At 38.8% G+C, this 16,720-nt stretch overlaps 1 protein-coding gene across 3 annotated transcripts in view; it reads left to right on the plus strand.

The window, feature by feature from the left end:
• LOC138807713 (protein TASOR 2-like) overlaps positions 1 to 16,074 on the plus strand; it is a 63,032-nt gene extending 46,958 nt beyond the window's left edge. For 2 of the 3 annotated variants that reach the window (XM_069993490.1, XM_069993488.1), the window contains exons 19-25: positions 914 to 4,654; positions 9,028 to 9,153; positions 9,942 to 10,095; positions 11,897 to 12,008; positions 14,025 to 14,206; positions 14,762 to 14,882; positions 15,443 to 16,074. In XM_069993490.1, coding sequence (XP_069849591.1) covers positions 914 to 4,654; positions 9,028 to 9,153; positions 9,942 to 10,095; positions 11,897 to 12,008; positions 14,025 to 14,206; positions 14,762 to 14,882; positions 15,443 to 15,446 — 4,440 coding nt within the window. In that variant the 3' untranslated portion in view covers positions 15,447 to 16,074. Of the gene's footprint in view, positions 1 to 913; positions 4,655 to 9,027; positions 9,154 to 9,941; positions 10,096 to 11,896; positions 12,009 to 14,024; positions 14,207 to 14,761; positions 14,887 to 15,442 lie in introns of those variants that run through there. The other variant, XM_069993489.1, reaches the window with a different exon arrangement.
• The last annotated feature ends 646 nt before the right edge of the window (positions 16,075 to 16,720 follow it).

Consider the following 16,720-nt stretch of genomic DNA (forward strand, 5'->3'; position numbering starts at 1 on the left):
GTTACCTTATGTAGTGTGATACAAAGAAGGCTACCCAGAAGTTCTTAATACTCTTGCTACCAAGACTTTGCATATGCTTTGTTCCTTTAAAACTAAAATTTAAAACTGACATCTGACATCTCAGCCTGTTCTGCTGAAGTCATGCTTCAGTGTCCTTGAGTTAAGTGTCTCATTTTGAAGCTGAATTTTATTAGTTTACATTGATTATAGTGTGTATGGTGGGGGAAGTTTCACTATTATATTTCCACATGTTTACAGTTTTATTCCAATCAGTGTTACTCTATCCCTTCTTTTCCCCTTACCTCCCATACCTCCCATAACAAAAATGCTTTTATTTTTTATTTTGTGCTGGGCCTGGGGCTTGAATTCTGGGCCTGGTCATGTCCCAGGCTAGCCTAGGGCTAGCACTCTACCACCTGAACCTTAGATCTACTTCCAAATTTTTGGTAGTCAACTGAAGATAAGAGCCTCACCAACTTTCCTGCCTATGCCAGCTTTGAACTGCATTCCTCAGATTTTAGCTTCCTGATTAGCTAGGATTACAGGCATGAGCCACTGGCCCTGGGCTTCCTGGGATACTAAGATTTCAAGATTCAAACAAACTAAAAATATTTGCTTTTTCTGTTCACACATAATTTTATTTTATTTTATTTATTTTTTGCAAGTCCTGGGCTTGAACTCAGGCCTGTGCATTGTCCCTGACCTTCTTTTGCTCAAGGCTACCACTCTACCACTTGAGCCACAGGGCCACTTCTGACCTTTTCTGTTTGAGGTACTGAGGAATCAAACCTAGTTCTTCATGCATGCTAGGTAAGCATGTGAACCCTGTTCACATGTAATTTTAAAAGATTGTATTTAACTACTGTTATTGTTAATGTCATTAATAGCATTTGTTTTATTTTTGTCATTTCAGCTAATTGGAGAAAAAGCCCAAGAATTATCAGATAAACTAGAGACTTCTAATCTTGTGCTTTCTGGTACTATAAGTAAACAAACTAATGGACCATCTATTTCTGGTGAAGATAAAACCTTTCAGTCACTTGAGAACACAGGATTGGCTTCTTATAATGACACTATCATACAAGCCACATTGACCACAACTAGTGATGGGTCCAGCAGTCAGGCAGTGACGTGTCAGAAGTCTTTGTACAGCATCCTGAAAAGCAAAGGTGATCCTTTTCCTACAACAGTGCAGACAGACACATGTGCTATACCTGACCTTACCCAGCATAGTAACCTCATAAGCAATGAATGTCAGCCCTCTCTGCAAAAGGTAGATGATAAGAATATGGAGTGTGTGATGATTAATGTGGAACCACTTACTCTCACTTTTGAAAAAAATACCTATGAACAAATACATACAGATGTAAATATAACCAACAAATCTCCAACCTTTAATACTGAGTTGATTAAGCAAATATCACCTACTGTGAGTGTTAAGCATCCTATAATTTCATTGGAAAAGGCACAAACACAAGGTCTCCAGGAGATTCCATCTCTAGCACCAACTAGACAGGAGGGCACTAAGTACTTCTCTGTCTCCTCAGTAAGTGAAGAGATGATTGCTGAAGAACTGTCTTTCATTCAAAAAGAGATTGCTCCTCCAATATCATCACCAACTACTGAGAAACCGATGCTATCATTAGTTGAAAGTTCAGGTTATCCAGTTGCCAATGAAGACATTAATCACTCTGAAGATGTCTTTGTGAAGACGCCAAGTCTCTTTAGCATATCTTCAGAAGAGATTATAGAGCCATCACAAGTTGAAGTAGGCTCACCATCTGCTTCAGCTGCCCTAGATTCCCTTAACTGTATCCCACCAAAAAGTACTATGTTAGATGGGTCTTTAGAACTAAGGAATGATGACAAAGGCAGCCTCAACCATGAAAATATGAATTTGGAATCATTAAATTCAGTGTATGACCAGCAAAGTAGTGTATCTATGAATAAGGAGGAGGTTAGTGCAGAATTGTCAGAGGAGGAATCTGATATTGACCTGACTCTAACAATATCACCACCTACAAGTCCCAGAGAAGAAATCCCAGCTGGCAGAGTAGAAGAACTACAGGAGTTACAACTTGAGGGTAGAGCTAAACAAATAGTTAGATCAAACAAGGAGGCAACCCTCCTAGAAAACAGAGAAGTGAATTTAGCCAGGGATATATCAGTGCATCCTGCTATGTCAGAAGAACCATTAGGTAATGAGAAAAGAGATAATGTACAACCAGTTACTTTAATACTTTCCAAAGAAAATTGTGCCCTTGAGATTGTAGAGGAAATTAATGTTAACTCTGACATTCCATTTGATTCTCTAATTGAAGAAGTGTCACCAGCTTCCAGTCCTGGCTTCCCAGTATCATCTGAAGAAATTCGACCATCTCAGACTGTATCTCCCTGTAATTTAAAAGTTTGTGGTACACAGTATGAGAAAAGTAAAAAATGCTCTCAGATTGAGGTGGAAGATTTACCCATAACAGAAAAAGAAAATTGTTCTGTTTATTCCACTTACCCAGTGGGAAAAGGTGACTTAACTCAAGTACAACAAATTCAGCTCTCAGCTGAAGTGCCTCTAAAGTTAACTGATCATCCAGGTACCAAAGGTAGAGTAATCCTTCCTGGTAAAGCAAGTGAAGGTATTATCATAAGTGACCATGATGAGGTTTTAGCTTTCTCAGAAAAGGTACAGTGCAGTGATGCAGAGTTAAATAAGCCTGCCTCCGTTGCCAAGTATGAAGGTGATTTTAAACCTTACCTTGAAGAACTGGCAAAATCAGGAAATTCTTTGCAGCCAGTTAGTTTAGAGAACAGAAATTTAGACTTTAAACACCTTTACTTAGAGTCCAGTAAGCCTCTACTTAGTCCTAGGAAGATTACTGAAAGTAAGTCTTTGGCAGACACATTGGTTTCTACAACTCACTTAAGTGGAATAATGAATACACCATTCAAACAGACTAGCCCTAAAAGCATAAAAAATATCCAAGACTGTGACTTGAAAATAGATGCCACTGATGGAGCTGATGTTACACAGGCATATATGCACCCAGAGTTTCTAAATCTTAATTTTTCCTCAGTTGGAACTACAAGACTACCAAGTGTAAACTCAGGCTATCCAACACAGGAAATATCTGTAGTCAAAATGGCCCATTTGCTTAACACTAAAACAGAAGCTGATTTATATGACAAAAACACAGATTTCAGCACTATGGGACCTCATTCTCACCCTCATACAAAAGATGAACAGAAAACCCAGGTGTTGCAGAGTGCATCAACATGTGAAGTAAAGGAGCTGTGGAATGGTAAGGGTTTCCCTGTGTGTGCTGCTTCTGACCAAGACACAGCAAACACCAGTGAAAGTATTGATAAAGATTCTTCGGATTCCTTGGTTTCAGAATCCTTTGACCCTCTTGTCTGTCGAGTTTCTGAAGAGCAGATTGTCAGTAAGAGCATTAATGAGAGGCACAGAGTCTACACAGAATCTGAAACCCTTGTCAGAGACACAGAGATGAGCATGGACATTAATATGTGCTATGAGCCACTTTCTGGAGACTTTGATGAAGACACTCTTAATTTTAGAAATCCCAAATTAAGTTTGGAGAATTCATGTACTTTGAAAGGTAGTCATGACAGCAAAAAAGAAGATGCTGCAAAAAGTAGTTATGACTCTTGCATGAACTTAAACAATAGAGATAATGAAGCTTGGGGCTACTCTAATAATAAGAAAGTTCCAAAGCTAGAGATAAACATTCCTCCCAAAAACTGGGCCATGGGCCTAAAGAAGGATAAGTACACGCCAGGTTATGTCCAAATCCCTGACTTCCAAGGTATCCTCAGGACATACGCAAATTTCACTGTCACAAGAGAGGTCAAAGATGAAAGGAAAACTAATCTGAAGAGCCGTCCAGGTTCTACTACAAATACAAATGTCAACCTGCTCAGCTCCTGGACTTGGGAGGTGGCAGAGGACCTCACACAGAATACTTTAGACATGGAATACCTACGTTTTGCACATGAGGTAAAGAAAGTAGCAAAGAATAGTTACCCTCAGCAATCTGCCTTAGAACCTAACAGTATCTTTTGGAAAGAATTATCTGCCCAAGTTGGAGCTTTCCCTTCAACAAAAGTATCTGAGGCCTCAATTTTATACCCAGAGTCCAAAAGCCCTATTCTGGTAACAATTGTACACTCCAGCAGCAGCAGACAGCAGACTCCACAGAGAAGAAACTGCTCACCTAGCAATCTGCACAATTCTTCCTTTTGGAAAGAGAAATGTCACAGTGGAAGTCTTATAACTTCTCAAAGAAATCAGACTGTTCCTTTCCACCTCAACAAACTAAGATATAGAAGTACTTTGAAAGACTCTCGCAATGATATTTCTCTTATCCTAAATGAATATGCTGAATTTGACAAAGTGATGATGCATAGCAACCAAGTTGTTTTCCAAGATGGAGATTTCAATGTGACCTCTGGAGAAGCCACATCCCAGCAGCTGTATCCTTCTTTCCCAAGACTGTCAGTCTCCTACAAAAACATGATTACAGACTTCTGTGACAATTTGCATGTCAAACTAAAGAGTGTTATGCAAGAGGCTTCTGAGGGTCCCTTCCAGTTTTACCTTGTTGAAACGGAAGATAAATCATTCTTCTTACGAACAAAGGTAAAATGGCTGTTTATTCTTTTTTTTTTTTTTTTTGGTTGGTCATGGGGCTTGAACTCTGGGCCTGGGCGCTGTCCCTCAGCTCTTCAGCTCAAGGCGAGCGCTCTACCACTTGAGCTACAGCGCCACTTCCGGTTTTCTGGTGGTTTATTGGAGATAGGAGTCTCACGGTCTCTCCTGCCCGGGCTGGCTTTGAACCGTGATCCTCAGATCTCAGCCTCCTGAAGTAGCTAGGATTACAGGTGTGAGCCACCAGCACCCGGCTGGCTATTTATTCTTAATACTATTTTAATTGCCTTCAGTTTATTTTAGGAGCAATGAACTTAGCAGTTTAGGCTCCAGAAAGTACTTAGGTTTTACATAAAAGCTCAGTCTTTTATCTGCATACTCAGTGTTGTTATATTTCAAATGGAAGACAGATAAATTCTGAGAGGATAAAATGAAACAAACTGATGGTGAATTGATACACATCTGGCCCCTACCAACTCAAGATTTCACCAGGGTTTCATCATCAACCATGTATTCAACCAGGAAATAAATGATCCTAGTAATCAGGATTTTTTTTTTTAAACATGGGCAGGTAACGAGTACATTTCTTTTTTTTTTTTTCTTGTAATCAGGATTTTTTATTGGTCGGTTTTGGTGCTTGAACTCAGGGCCACCTGAGTGCTGTCCCTGAGCTCTTTTGCTCAAAGCCAGTGCTCTATCACTTTGAGCCACAGTGCCACTTCTGGTGTTCTGGTAGTTAGTTGGAGATGAAAGTCTCCCAGACTTTCCTGCCAAGGCTAACTTTGACTGTGATCCTTATATCTCAGCCTTCTGAGTAGCTAGGCTTACACAGGTGTGAGCTACTGGTGCCAGCCTAGTAATCAGATTGTAAAAGGAAAACATTTTTCTAAACCAAAAGAGGTTCATCTCATGATCCATACTACAAGAAGAAAATATGTAGTAATAATTTTTGGAGGTTCTGTATTTCAGTATTAGAAATAATACTTACATGTGAATTATGAGCATGTCCACCCTTGTGACTTTTTGTAGAAGTTAGTTGTGGCACAAATTCTGGAATGTCCTATGGTGAAAGTGCTGCAGAGAGAAGAACACGTGAGTGCAGAAGCAATGAGGATGACCCTGGGATGACTGGATGTGGGTCAGAAGGGTAGACAGGACCAGGCAGGACAGCAGCTGTCAGCATGGCAGTGTGTACTGTTGAGAGATAAAGGGCTGATGTTAGGAAGGGACATCTTACGAAGTTACCTTATCATAGACTTTATCTTGATGTCACTGGTTACCTAAGCCACTGAGAAGCATTTACAAAAGATGAATAGCAGCATATTTGCATTTTAGAATGTTACCTTCAATAAATGGAGAACAAATTGTCACCTGTCAGAAGCTTGTTTGTCATAGCTTGTTTTCTTCCATAAAATGGCTATTTAGTGTCATGTAAATATGGTGTCATTTGATTTCCCCTCCCCCCAGATTTGTAGAGTTTTTCTTTAGCATAAACTCTTCCCCATGTCTTCTTTCTTCTAAGGCTCATTTTGTTCTTCAGAGTCCATAACAAGTGACTGCTGGGTTTGGTTTGTCCTGTCCTTCACCTCTATGTTATTGCTTCAGGTTCCTTGCCATTTTAGTGAGTAACATAGTTGAAAAGACATTGAGTGATGTTGTATGATAACTTACACTTAAAATCCCAGAGATTGGGGGGTGGGGAGAGACAGTGGTTCAAGGCTGAAATGTTAGCAAGTCAGTAAGTAGTACAACTGGTAGTATACACACATCATCTCAGCAAGGAAAGATGCCGTAAGTAGGAGGGTCAGAGTCCAGGACAACTCAGACAAAAAGGGAGCATGGCTTAAGTGGTAGAATGACTGCATAGCAAATGGGAGACTCTAGTTTCAAACCCCAGTATAACCAAAGAAGTAAAAATAAAGAATGATCTTCCCCAATCTTTTGGGAGATGCTTGGCTTCCAAAAGCCACTTGGAAATTAATTTTGTTACATGTCCAATACCCAGTGTGCTTGAATGAATCAGAAATGAGGAAGCCAATGGGCAGCTCACACCTGTAATCCTAGCTACTCAGGAGGCTGAGATCTGAGGATCACGGTTCAGAGCCAGCCCAGGCAGGAAAGTCCATGAGACTCCCCTCTCCAGAAAACACAAAGTAGCACTGTGGCTGAAGTGGTAGAGCACTAGCCTTGAGCTGAAGAGCTCATGACAGTGCCTAGGCCCAGAGTTCAAGCCCCATGACCCACTCCAAAAAAAGAAATGAGTGAGTCAGTTGAGTTAGTATCATGATCATGTATGTTTTGCTACAGAGTAATTAACTTCTTTTTGCTTCTATCTTCTCCAAAACAACCAAGTAATTATATGAGGTTTCCATTCCTTTCTAGTTCCTTTCCAGACAGCACTGGGATGTTAAATTTTCATGTAGAAGGGAAGTCAAGGCTATTTTATCTTCAGTGGGACTACTTCTGGAAAAGCTTGTTTTCTATACTGAATGTATTTTTCGAGAGAATATTTTATCATTTAGCCACTATTTGCAAGTAACAAATTTGTGCAAATGGTAAAATTTTCGAGAGAAAATGTTAAATAAATTTATTTTAAATAAATGAGAATTAGGGTACTATCAATAGAATAGTGTCATCTTCAATAATTCTTCAGTGATTAGTCCTGAAGCATTAATTAAGGATGGGATGGAATTAGTGATGAAATATTTGTTTATGAAACAAGGAGATGCTCAAGGTCTTTACACAAAATAATAATTGCCCGTAACACTGCAGGGTTTGACTTTTTTTTTTTTTTTAATGTGTTCATTACAGAGCTGAGCACTAGTGGCTCACACCTGTTGTAATCCTAGCCACTTTAGGAGGCTGAGATCTAAGGATACCATTTGAAGTAGAGCTGTGGCTGACGTGGGAGATCAGTAGCCTTGAGCACAGAATCATAGAGATAGTGCCTAGATAGGCCCTGAGTTCAAGCCCCAGGACTGGCATTAAAAAAAAAAAGTGTTCATTCTAATAGTTTATTTGGTTTTTTTTTTTTGTTTTTTGTTTTTTGGGCAGTGCTGAAATTTGAACTCACAGCCTCAAGCTTGTTAGGCAAGCATACTACCACTTCAATCATGTCCCAGTCCTTTTGCTAAAAGCGTATTTTTCAGATAGGGTCTTACGCTTTTCTCCTTGCCACCTTCAGGGTATAATCCTACCATTTGCCTTCAAAGTAGCTGGGATTATAGTTATGTACCATCACACACAGCCTCATTCTAGTAGTTTATTAGTAACATAATGATGGCTCAAGATTAAATATTTTAGTAAGTCCTTTGTAAAAAGAAATCTTACAAGAATTTCTTAAATATCAGGCCATCCATTATGAAGTATTTAAAGAAAATAGTTTTGACTAGGTCATACAGTGGCAACATTGCATCCTTCATTTAGAAATAACATGTTCATGGGGCTGGGAAGGTGGCTCAGTGGTAGAGCACTTGCCTTGCATGCCTGAGGCCCTGGGTTCGATTCCTCAGTACCACATAAGCAAAAAGAAAAAAGCTGGAAGTGGCACTGTGGCAAATTGTAGAGTGCTAGCCTCAAGCTGAAGAGCTGAGGGACAGCGCCCAGGCCCAGAGTTCAGGCCCCATGACCAGACCTTAAAAAAAAAAAAGAAAGAAAGAACATGTTCAAATCTCAGTAGAAGCTGAGTACTGGTAGCTCACATCTGTAATCCTAGTTATTAAGGAGGTTGAGAACCAAAGATCATGTTTGGACCCAACCTGCACAGACAAATCTGAGAGACACTTTTTAAAACCTCTAGTTAACCAGGAAAAAGCAAGAAGTGGAGACATGGCTTACGTAGTAGGGTGCTAACCTTGAGCAAACAATTACCTCAGTGGAAGGCACTTTCTCATCCTTAGAAACTGTTTTGTGAGTTAGAATAATCAGCATTCCATTGTTACCGTATTGACTATCTATTCAAAGATACAGATCTATAGGACTTTATTTCTCTCCAAATTGTCTCTAATTAGGGATATGAAATTCCCAATTGATTTTTAAAGTTTTAGTAGTAGCTCTAGCAGTGGCATTTAAAAGTAAATAACTAGTGAACCCAAAGATATTTTATGCCCTAGAAAAAAATTGGAAGTCATTTATGTAGATTGGTTTGGTAGTTTTTAAAAAGTCAGCTTTTGTGTTTTATGGACATGAAAAAATTATTATAAATTGCTTTATCTTTAAGCTTCGAATTTCTTTTGAACTTGTAATACTTGTTACTAAGAATCCAATTTATCATTTTTATATATAAAAGTTTGGTAATTTATACAAATTGCTACTTAATGTTGCTTTGATAGGATATTCTATAATGACTACTCTAAATCTTTCAGAACATTCTGAGGAAAGGAGGCCATATGGAAATTGAACCTCAGCATTTCTGCAAAGTTTTTGGCAGAGAGAATGATATGCTAATAGTTATCATCAGAAATGAAGATATAGCATCACATTTGCATCAGGTAGGTTTGGAAACATCTTTCTTAACCAAAACAATGTATTCCCAATACTGAAGTTGTTCTGTAGTACCCATGATTTTCTGTGTTGGGAAAAGCTAATGTGCACTTCCTAGTAGACCTACAAGTGAGAAGATGGAGACAAGGGGGGTGCACTATGGCATACTGTATAGGGCAATTGTAAGGTATTTGTAGGGCAGTTCGAGCTTCATGAAGTCAAACTATTCATATTAAACAAGGGAAGTACTGTGTGAAAATGTGATTTCTAAATTTTCTCACTTGACATCTGTATCCTAAAATCTGTATCACTTGATCTCTGATAAAAAGAAATGTTGATTAAATGGCTTAGGTGTATTCAAGTGCTATTGCATCTGCCTAAAAGAGGAAGGAAGAAAGAGAAATTTTGGTTTTGTGAACATTTTGTGAACATTTCCTTATTCCCAGAAAGGGCCACGGCCTCAGTGTTTTGTCCCACTGTTATCAGTGGGCAGTGAGCTGTTGATAGCACAGTTCTAAGTTTATGGGACCTGACCAGTTACTGTAAAGGTACCCAAAACCCCAGATGCACTCTTCCCGCTTGAATTTTTTCCAAGTCTTTGGAAGTTTTTGAGAGGTCTTTAATTTTGACAAATTCATTTTTGTTGATGAGCTGAGAAATACTACTTAAACTTGTGACCAAGTTATTAGTATGGGCTAAAGATACTTTCACCTCTTGGGATAGAAAAGTGACAAAAGTGTTTAACACCATGTGTTTGATGCACCTGCCTTGACAAAGGTCCTTTTATGTCCAACAGATTCCTTCTTTGCTGAAGATGAAACATTTCCCCAGCATTATGTTTGCTGGAGTAGACAGCCCTGAAGATGTTCTTAATGACAGTTACCAAGAACTGTTTGGCACTGGAGGCTTTGTGGTATCAGATGACAAAATATTAGAAGCTTTAACGTTAGGTTGGTCTTTACTTTGGCCCTTTTTTAAAAAAAAATTTGTTATAAGGTGATATACAGAGGGGTCACAGTTACATAAGTCAGGTAATGAGTACATTTCTCTTTTGACAAATATCACACTTTCCTCCATTCTCTCCTAGTTTTATTTTGGCCTTGTTCTTTGTTTGAAACTTTGCCAGTTCATTTCCTCCTCCAGTGAAAGGAATACTGTTGCATCTTAAAAAAAAATCACTATTTGAGTGATGATGGCTCATGCCTCTACTTGGGAAGCTGGGAATTCTGACTGAAGTCCAGTCAAGGCACAAACACGTAACTCCATTTCAACCAGTAGTTGGGTATAATGGCACAAGGTGCCATACTAGGCAGGCTGAAAAGGATTACAGTTCCAGGCCAACCAAATCAGGAAAGTCCTCAAGCCTCTATACAAATAGAAGAAGCTGCATAATGATGTGAACATAGGATCATAGTCTAAAACTTCCTGTTCACTCACCTGAACAGGAAGAGAGACTCTATTTCAAAAATAGTGTACAAAAGGGCTGGAGAAATGGCTTAGTGCTAAAGCCCTATCCTAATGAGCACAAACTGAGTTCAAACCCCAGTCCCCCCCCCACACACACACACACAAACACGAGATGTTACCAATTTAAGAATCCCAGTTGTATTTCTGCGTATTACATGTGTGTATATATGTGTGTGTGTATATATATATACACACACGTATATATATGCATACATACATATCGGTCTATATATTACTGTGCTATGCTCAGCACTTTTTTTTTTTTTAATTTTTTTTTTTTTTTTTTTTTTTTTTGAGTCTGGTCGTGGGGCCTAAACTCTGGGCCTGGGCGCTGTCCCTCAGTTCTTCAGCTCAAGGCTAGTGCTTTACCACTTGAGCCACAGCGCCACTTCCGGCTTTTTTCTTTTTGCTTATGTGGTGCTGAGGAATCGAACCCAGGGCCTCATGCGTGCAAGGCAAGCGCTCTACCACTGAGCTACCTTCCCAGCCCCACACTCAGCACTTTTTACATACTAAGTCTTTTATTAAAACTTTATTTAAATTTATTTAGGATAGTGTTGAACGGCCATACATACTATCTTTGGTCTTCTAAACATTCTTCTCTATTTGTTCTTTCTATTCTTTTTTCTACATTTAATACATACTAATTCTTTTAGTACTACTCTTGTTTACTCTTATTTAAACTGGTTATTTTTTTATCACCAAACCTGCTTTTAAGTTTCTTCCTTCTCAGGGTTCGTCAAACTTCTTCACTTAGCAAATAAGTCCACTGCGTGAGAAACATATTGCTTAGAATCATCTTAGTTCTCCATGTCTGATGGCACCACCCTTAATGAGTTGTTTGAACATGCAAACAATTCACTTCTCTCAGGTCAGATACCTTTATGTACAACCCAAACCTGCCCTAGGGCGGATCAGATTAGAAGTAGACTCTGATACCCTTTCTGTTTGAAAACATAGGATCTGCCTTAGCATGCATTCAACATGGAAACTTAGATTTAAAAGTGTGCTCTGTGACACTGGGCTTTGCTTCTGTCCCATCACATGGCTGGTCCAGGGAGATCTCTCATCACTAGTGCTTCCATGCTCTTTTTTAAGCAGTCCTTTCCCACTGTTGGTGAGCAGTAGGACTGAAGTAAGGAGGTTGTGCCTCTGACAATGAGTGGATGGAAGTGCCAGGGATGTACACTAAACCAAGGCTACAAGTGATAACCATTAGACTTTACATGAGACAAAAAAGAAAACACCTGAAACACAACTTTTCTTTCCAAATTTAATCTACAGCTCAGCTGAAGGAAATGATCAAAATCCTAGAAACACTAAATGGGAATGGAAATGGAAGATGGAAATGGTTGCTTCACTACAGAGAAAATAAAAAGCTAAAGGAAAGTGCAAGGTAAGACTTGCTGTGAGACAGGAATGGAGATGCCTTGTCCCCCGTGCCCAGTACTCTAGGCTGCTGTCAATCGCACGTTGCATCACTGACACAACTGAGCTCTGTGGGCCAGCTTTTGGGTTTTTATAGCAAGACATCAAATAAAAGAAGCCATGTGTTAATTGTTTGATCTGCACATGTGTCTAAAGTCACAGCAGTCAAACTTACAAACCATAAACACCCATATAATTATATTCAGGCTCTGCTACTATGAACTACAAAAAATATTTCATAAGGCACTGGTGGCTCACCCCTGCAAACGTAACCATTCAGGAAGCTTGAGACCTGCAGGATTTCCATTTGAAGCTGCACGCAGGCAATTAATCTCTTAATTAGCTAGCAAAATGCTGGACTAGAGGCATGGCTCAAGTGGAGCAGCAGCAACCACGAATGCAAAAGAAAAAGACCCTGATGAGTTCAAACCATTATAATGTCAGAAATTAAATGTGTGTGTGTGTATTTCACTGTGGACTAGGTGCTTAAATGCCTTTGAATATGTTACATTGCCATCGTTCAAGAAAGAAAAGAGACCAATCCTTAATTATCAAGTCTGTCTTTAATTGGCAAGTCTTTAAGTGTTAAGCAGGGGTTTTAAGAAGAGAAAACCTTGTTTGATTGTTTGGCTGAAAGAATCTAGGGCCTATGATACTCTCGTTCAAACATGCATCCCTGAGAGATATGTCTTCCTTGTACAGTGTCAACACTTGGTGAAGGTCCACATGCCAAGTTTTGAAGCTGGGTTGCAACTTCAAAAACTTACCCTTAAAATGAGATAGTTGCCTTTTTTTTTTTTAAACCATAGTGCTTTCTTCACATTAGGAGCAAACATAGCTGAAATAGTAACTGAGATGCTTTAAAGTAAAGAATAGGGTTTTTGTTTTTACATTACTGGGATTTGAACTCAAGGCTTTGAAATTGACAGTAGGTAGATGCCCTAGTGCTTAAACCATACCTCCAACCCTTTTTGTTATTTTGCTTGTGCCAGACTGCACTGTAGTTCCTGTGTAGCTGGAATGATAGCTGCATGTTATTGTGCCCAGCTTTTTCTCATGAAATGGGTGGAGTCTCAATAAACTTATTGACTAATCTGGATCCACAATCCTTCCATTCTCCACCTCTCACAATCCGAGTAGCTAGGCTGGGGTGTGAGCCACTAGAGGTAGGACAAGAACATATTTTCAGGAAAGGCTTTACCTTGATAGAGGACCCTAGCAGAGAGAAAAAGGTTTCATTGACAAGGTAAAGAGAGTAGAATGTACAAAGGCTTATTCAGACCAGGGTACGCAAGCAGGAATTTGCAGAGAACATTGTTAGGAGGCACTATAAGGGAAAAGTGTGGCTTAATAACTAGAGAAGCAGCACACTTACACAATATAAATTGAAGTGACATAAATTCTGGTTATTCTTTTTTTGGGGGTGGGGAACAGTAGTGTGACGGCTTTAACTCAGGGCTTTCATTAGAATCACGGGTACATTTTGCTCTTAAGGGTAGTAAAAGAATTTTAAGGAAGGTAGGAAACAAGAAAATTCTGGTTACTACCTAATGTTTGTTATCTAATCACAGACATGAGAGGTAGCATCAGTACTGTAAGAGATTTGTGGGTATGAAAGGGATGACATTAAGATGCATTGTGTTCATAAGCTGCTTTACTGAAGGGCAACTCCTTTGTACTACTTAAAATAATAAATTCATTGGTGTACAGCTAATTAATGCAAAGCAGTGAAATTCTACCAAGACAACTTGAAGTGCAGTTAGATGTAGTTATGATGCTTCTTGCTCAGCATGAGTGCAAATTTACAATTGTATTTACAAGCATGTTTTAAGGTAGTGCATCTTCAGAAAAAGGTTATGAAAAAAAACTGATAATGGGATCTTATTTTAAAATGACTAGATAAAACGAAATAATTTGTGATTTAGTAAATCACAAAGGGATACTGAATTTGATTTTGGCTATTAATATTCAAATCTATTTTCAGAGTGGATCCAGTTGCATATAGAAAAAACTTGATACTGAAATCATATCAAAGTGCCAATATCATTGAATTGCTTCACTATCACCAGTGTGACTCTCAGTCATCAACAGAGGCTGAAAGTTTGAAATGTTTGATAAACCTGCAAATTCAGCATATTAATGCCAGGTTTGCTGTCTTCCTAATAGGTAAGTTCACATTCAGTTTTCATTGTTCAGCTAATGCCAAATTAGGTCAGCTCTAGAAATGTCCATCCAAGTAGTCAAATATGGGCTAACACCATAGTAGGCAGTCAAGCTATATGTGTGTTTTGACAAGTGTACCTAAGACCAGGAGGGGTTGGGCCACAGGTACCAGGTGAGTTGTGTGATAGATAAATCTTCTGACAAGTTTCCTCAGTTCTTACAAAGTACTTTCTCAAATTCTTTGCTTTTATTGATCACAAAGCCATCTTAATTGTGAACCACACACACTTCTTCTCTGCTACCAGTGTTAAGAAATTGGAGGCCTGGGTGCTGGTGGCTAATGCCTGTAATCCTTATTACTTAGGAGGCTGAGAACTGAGCCAGTCCTGGCAGGAAAGTCCATAAGAATCTTTATTTCTAATTAACCACCAAGAAGCTAGAGCTAGAAGTAGAATTGTGGCTCAAGCAGTAGAGCCACTAGCCTTGAGCAAAAAAAGCACACAATACCCAGATCCTGAGTATTATTGATATTTTTCACCATTTTTTTTCTCTTTTCAGATAAGCCTACTTTTACTGCCTCCACCGAAATCTTTGAAAATAGTGGAATCCTTGTTACAGATATAAATCATTTCATTGAAAATATAAAAGACATAGCAGCTCCATTTAGGAGTAGCTATTGGTAAGAACACTTTTTGTATGCCATCACTCTCGGTTTCTGAGGAGAATCTTAACTGGGTATCTGTGGCTCACACCTAAATGCGTAGCTACTCGGAAGATCTGAGGACCTGGATTTGGACCCAACCACAGGCAGAAAAATTGGTGTGTCATTTCAGCTAACTAACAAAAAGCCAGAGACATGGTGAGAGTAGGAGGGCCAGAGTTCAAGCCCATACTGGCACACACAAACCAACAGAACATGTGCAGCCTACTATAATTTTTAACTTACTGTTAGCTTCCTTAATCATAACTAATGATACAACCAGCTGAGCACTGGTGCCTCAGTCCTGTAATCCTAGCTAGTAGCTCAGGAGGCTGAGATTGAGGATCATGGTTCAAAAGCAGCCTGGCAGCAAAGTCCATGAGACTCTTATTCCCAATTAACTCCCTAAACACCAGAAGTGGAGCTGTGGTTCAAACTGGTAAAACAGCTCAGGGACAGTGTGTAGGCCATGAGTTAAAGTCCCATAGCCTATAAAAAATTAAAATACTTGTTTATTTCATCTAATTTTGTTTCCACAGGTGATTCAACTAAGCTTACCTACACATGGAGGACATCAGCAAATGAAGATTCCTCGCACTTGAAATAATGTTCTACAACTTTCTAAGTTTCCTCTTTTGTTACTTTTCTTGAACTTCTGACTTCACAGTGGTATAGTAGTTGTCATTAACTTTGAGTGGTAGTTTAAAGTACTATTTTAAGTTATTTTTAAGATGCCTTCAAAACTTAGTTGAGCCTATTAAAGACAAGAACTTCATGTTTACATAGACAAAATCAACTTTAACAAAGCTTTGTTTTTCTAACATGGTATTTTAGACATTTTGACACATTTGTAAAAAATGTACTTATTAAATGTTTTCTTTGTTGTATATAAAGCAACACTACAGAAAGGTAAAACACTTTTATAAACGGTACAAATTTATAAACTTCCATTTTCTCAGTTTTTGTAAATACTGCACTACAAAAACTCACCCTGAAGAAAAAGCAATCACTTATTTATGATATTAGAAATCATTTCTATAGTAATCTTTAAGACACAAAACCCAGCAAAAAACATTTGTAAGATACTATCTATTTGGAGCAAAGATTTTTATAACTAGTTTGTTTCTTTTTTAAATAAAGTAATGTAAAAATCACCTGTTTCTGCAATGAATTTTAGAGCAAAATTTAATTAAAATATATGAAATATCTTAACACTTTTTATGCCAATCATTGGAGTAACTAGCTTCCAGAAGAATCCTTTCTAAAGAGCCTTTTGGTTTGGCCCAGGTAAAACTCTTCCCCTCATCCTTCAAAGATACTGAGCACCAAGCTGCAGAAAGGCCAAGCAGGCTGTCCAATTGCTTTACATCATTCCTACTTACCTAAGGTGTCATTGTTACTGTTGTTTTTCTCATGAGGACTATCAATACAACTTTTCACTAACTGAGATTTTCTATTAACACTTGCAGGGACCTAGATAACTACCCTTGGTACACTTTGTTACTAAGGAAAAGAACATATAGCCCTACCTGACATTCTCTCTCCTTGCTGAAAGGCCATCCAGCATCACAAGGCTCCCTTCTTCATCCTGCCTTTACTGTTTCACTGCACCACACCATATGAAAGCATGCTGCCTCTGTGCCAGCCCACCAGAAAATGTGTGTGGATGTTTTTGCTCCAGTGGCATGGTTGGTGAATTATACAATTTTGAGTGAAGGCTATGAAAACGTTTTCACTCAGTGGGAACATGAGAAACTCATCAATCACAATCTGATTAATCCCTTTCCCCATTCCATAACAGTGAGAGTTGATGTTCA

This window comes from Dipodomys merriami, unplaced genomic scaffold (assembly GCF_024711535.1).
Source record: "Dipodomys merriami isolate MVZ:Mamm:240054 unplaced genomic scaffold, mDipMer1.0.p SCAF_429, whole genome shotgun sequence".
Lineage (NCBI taxonomy): Eukaryota > Metazoa > Chordata > Mammalia > Rodentia > Heteromyidae > Dipodomys > Dipodomys merriami.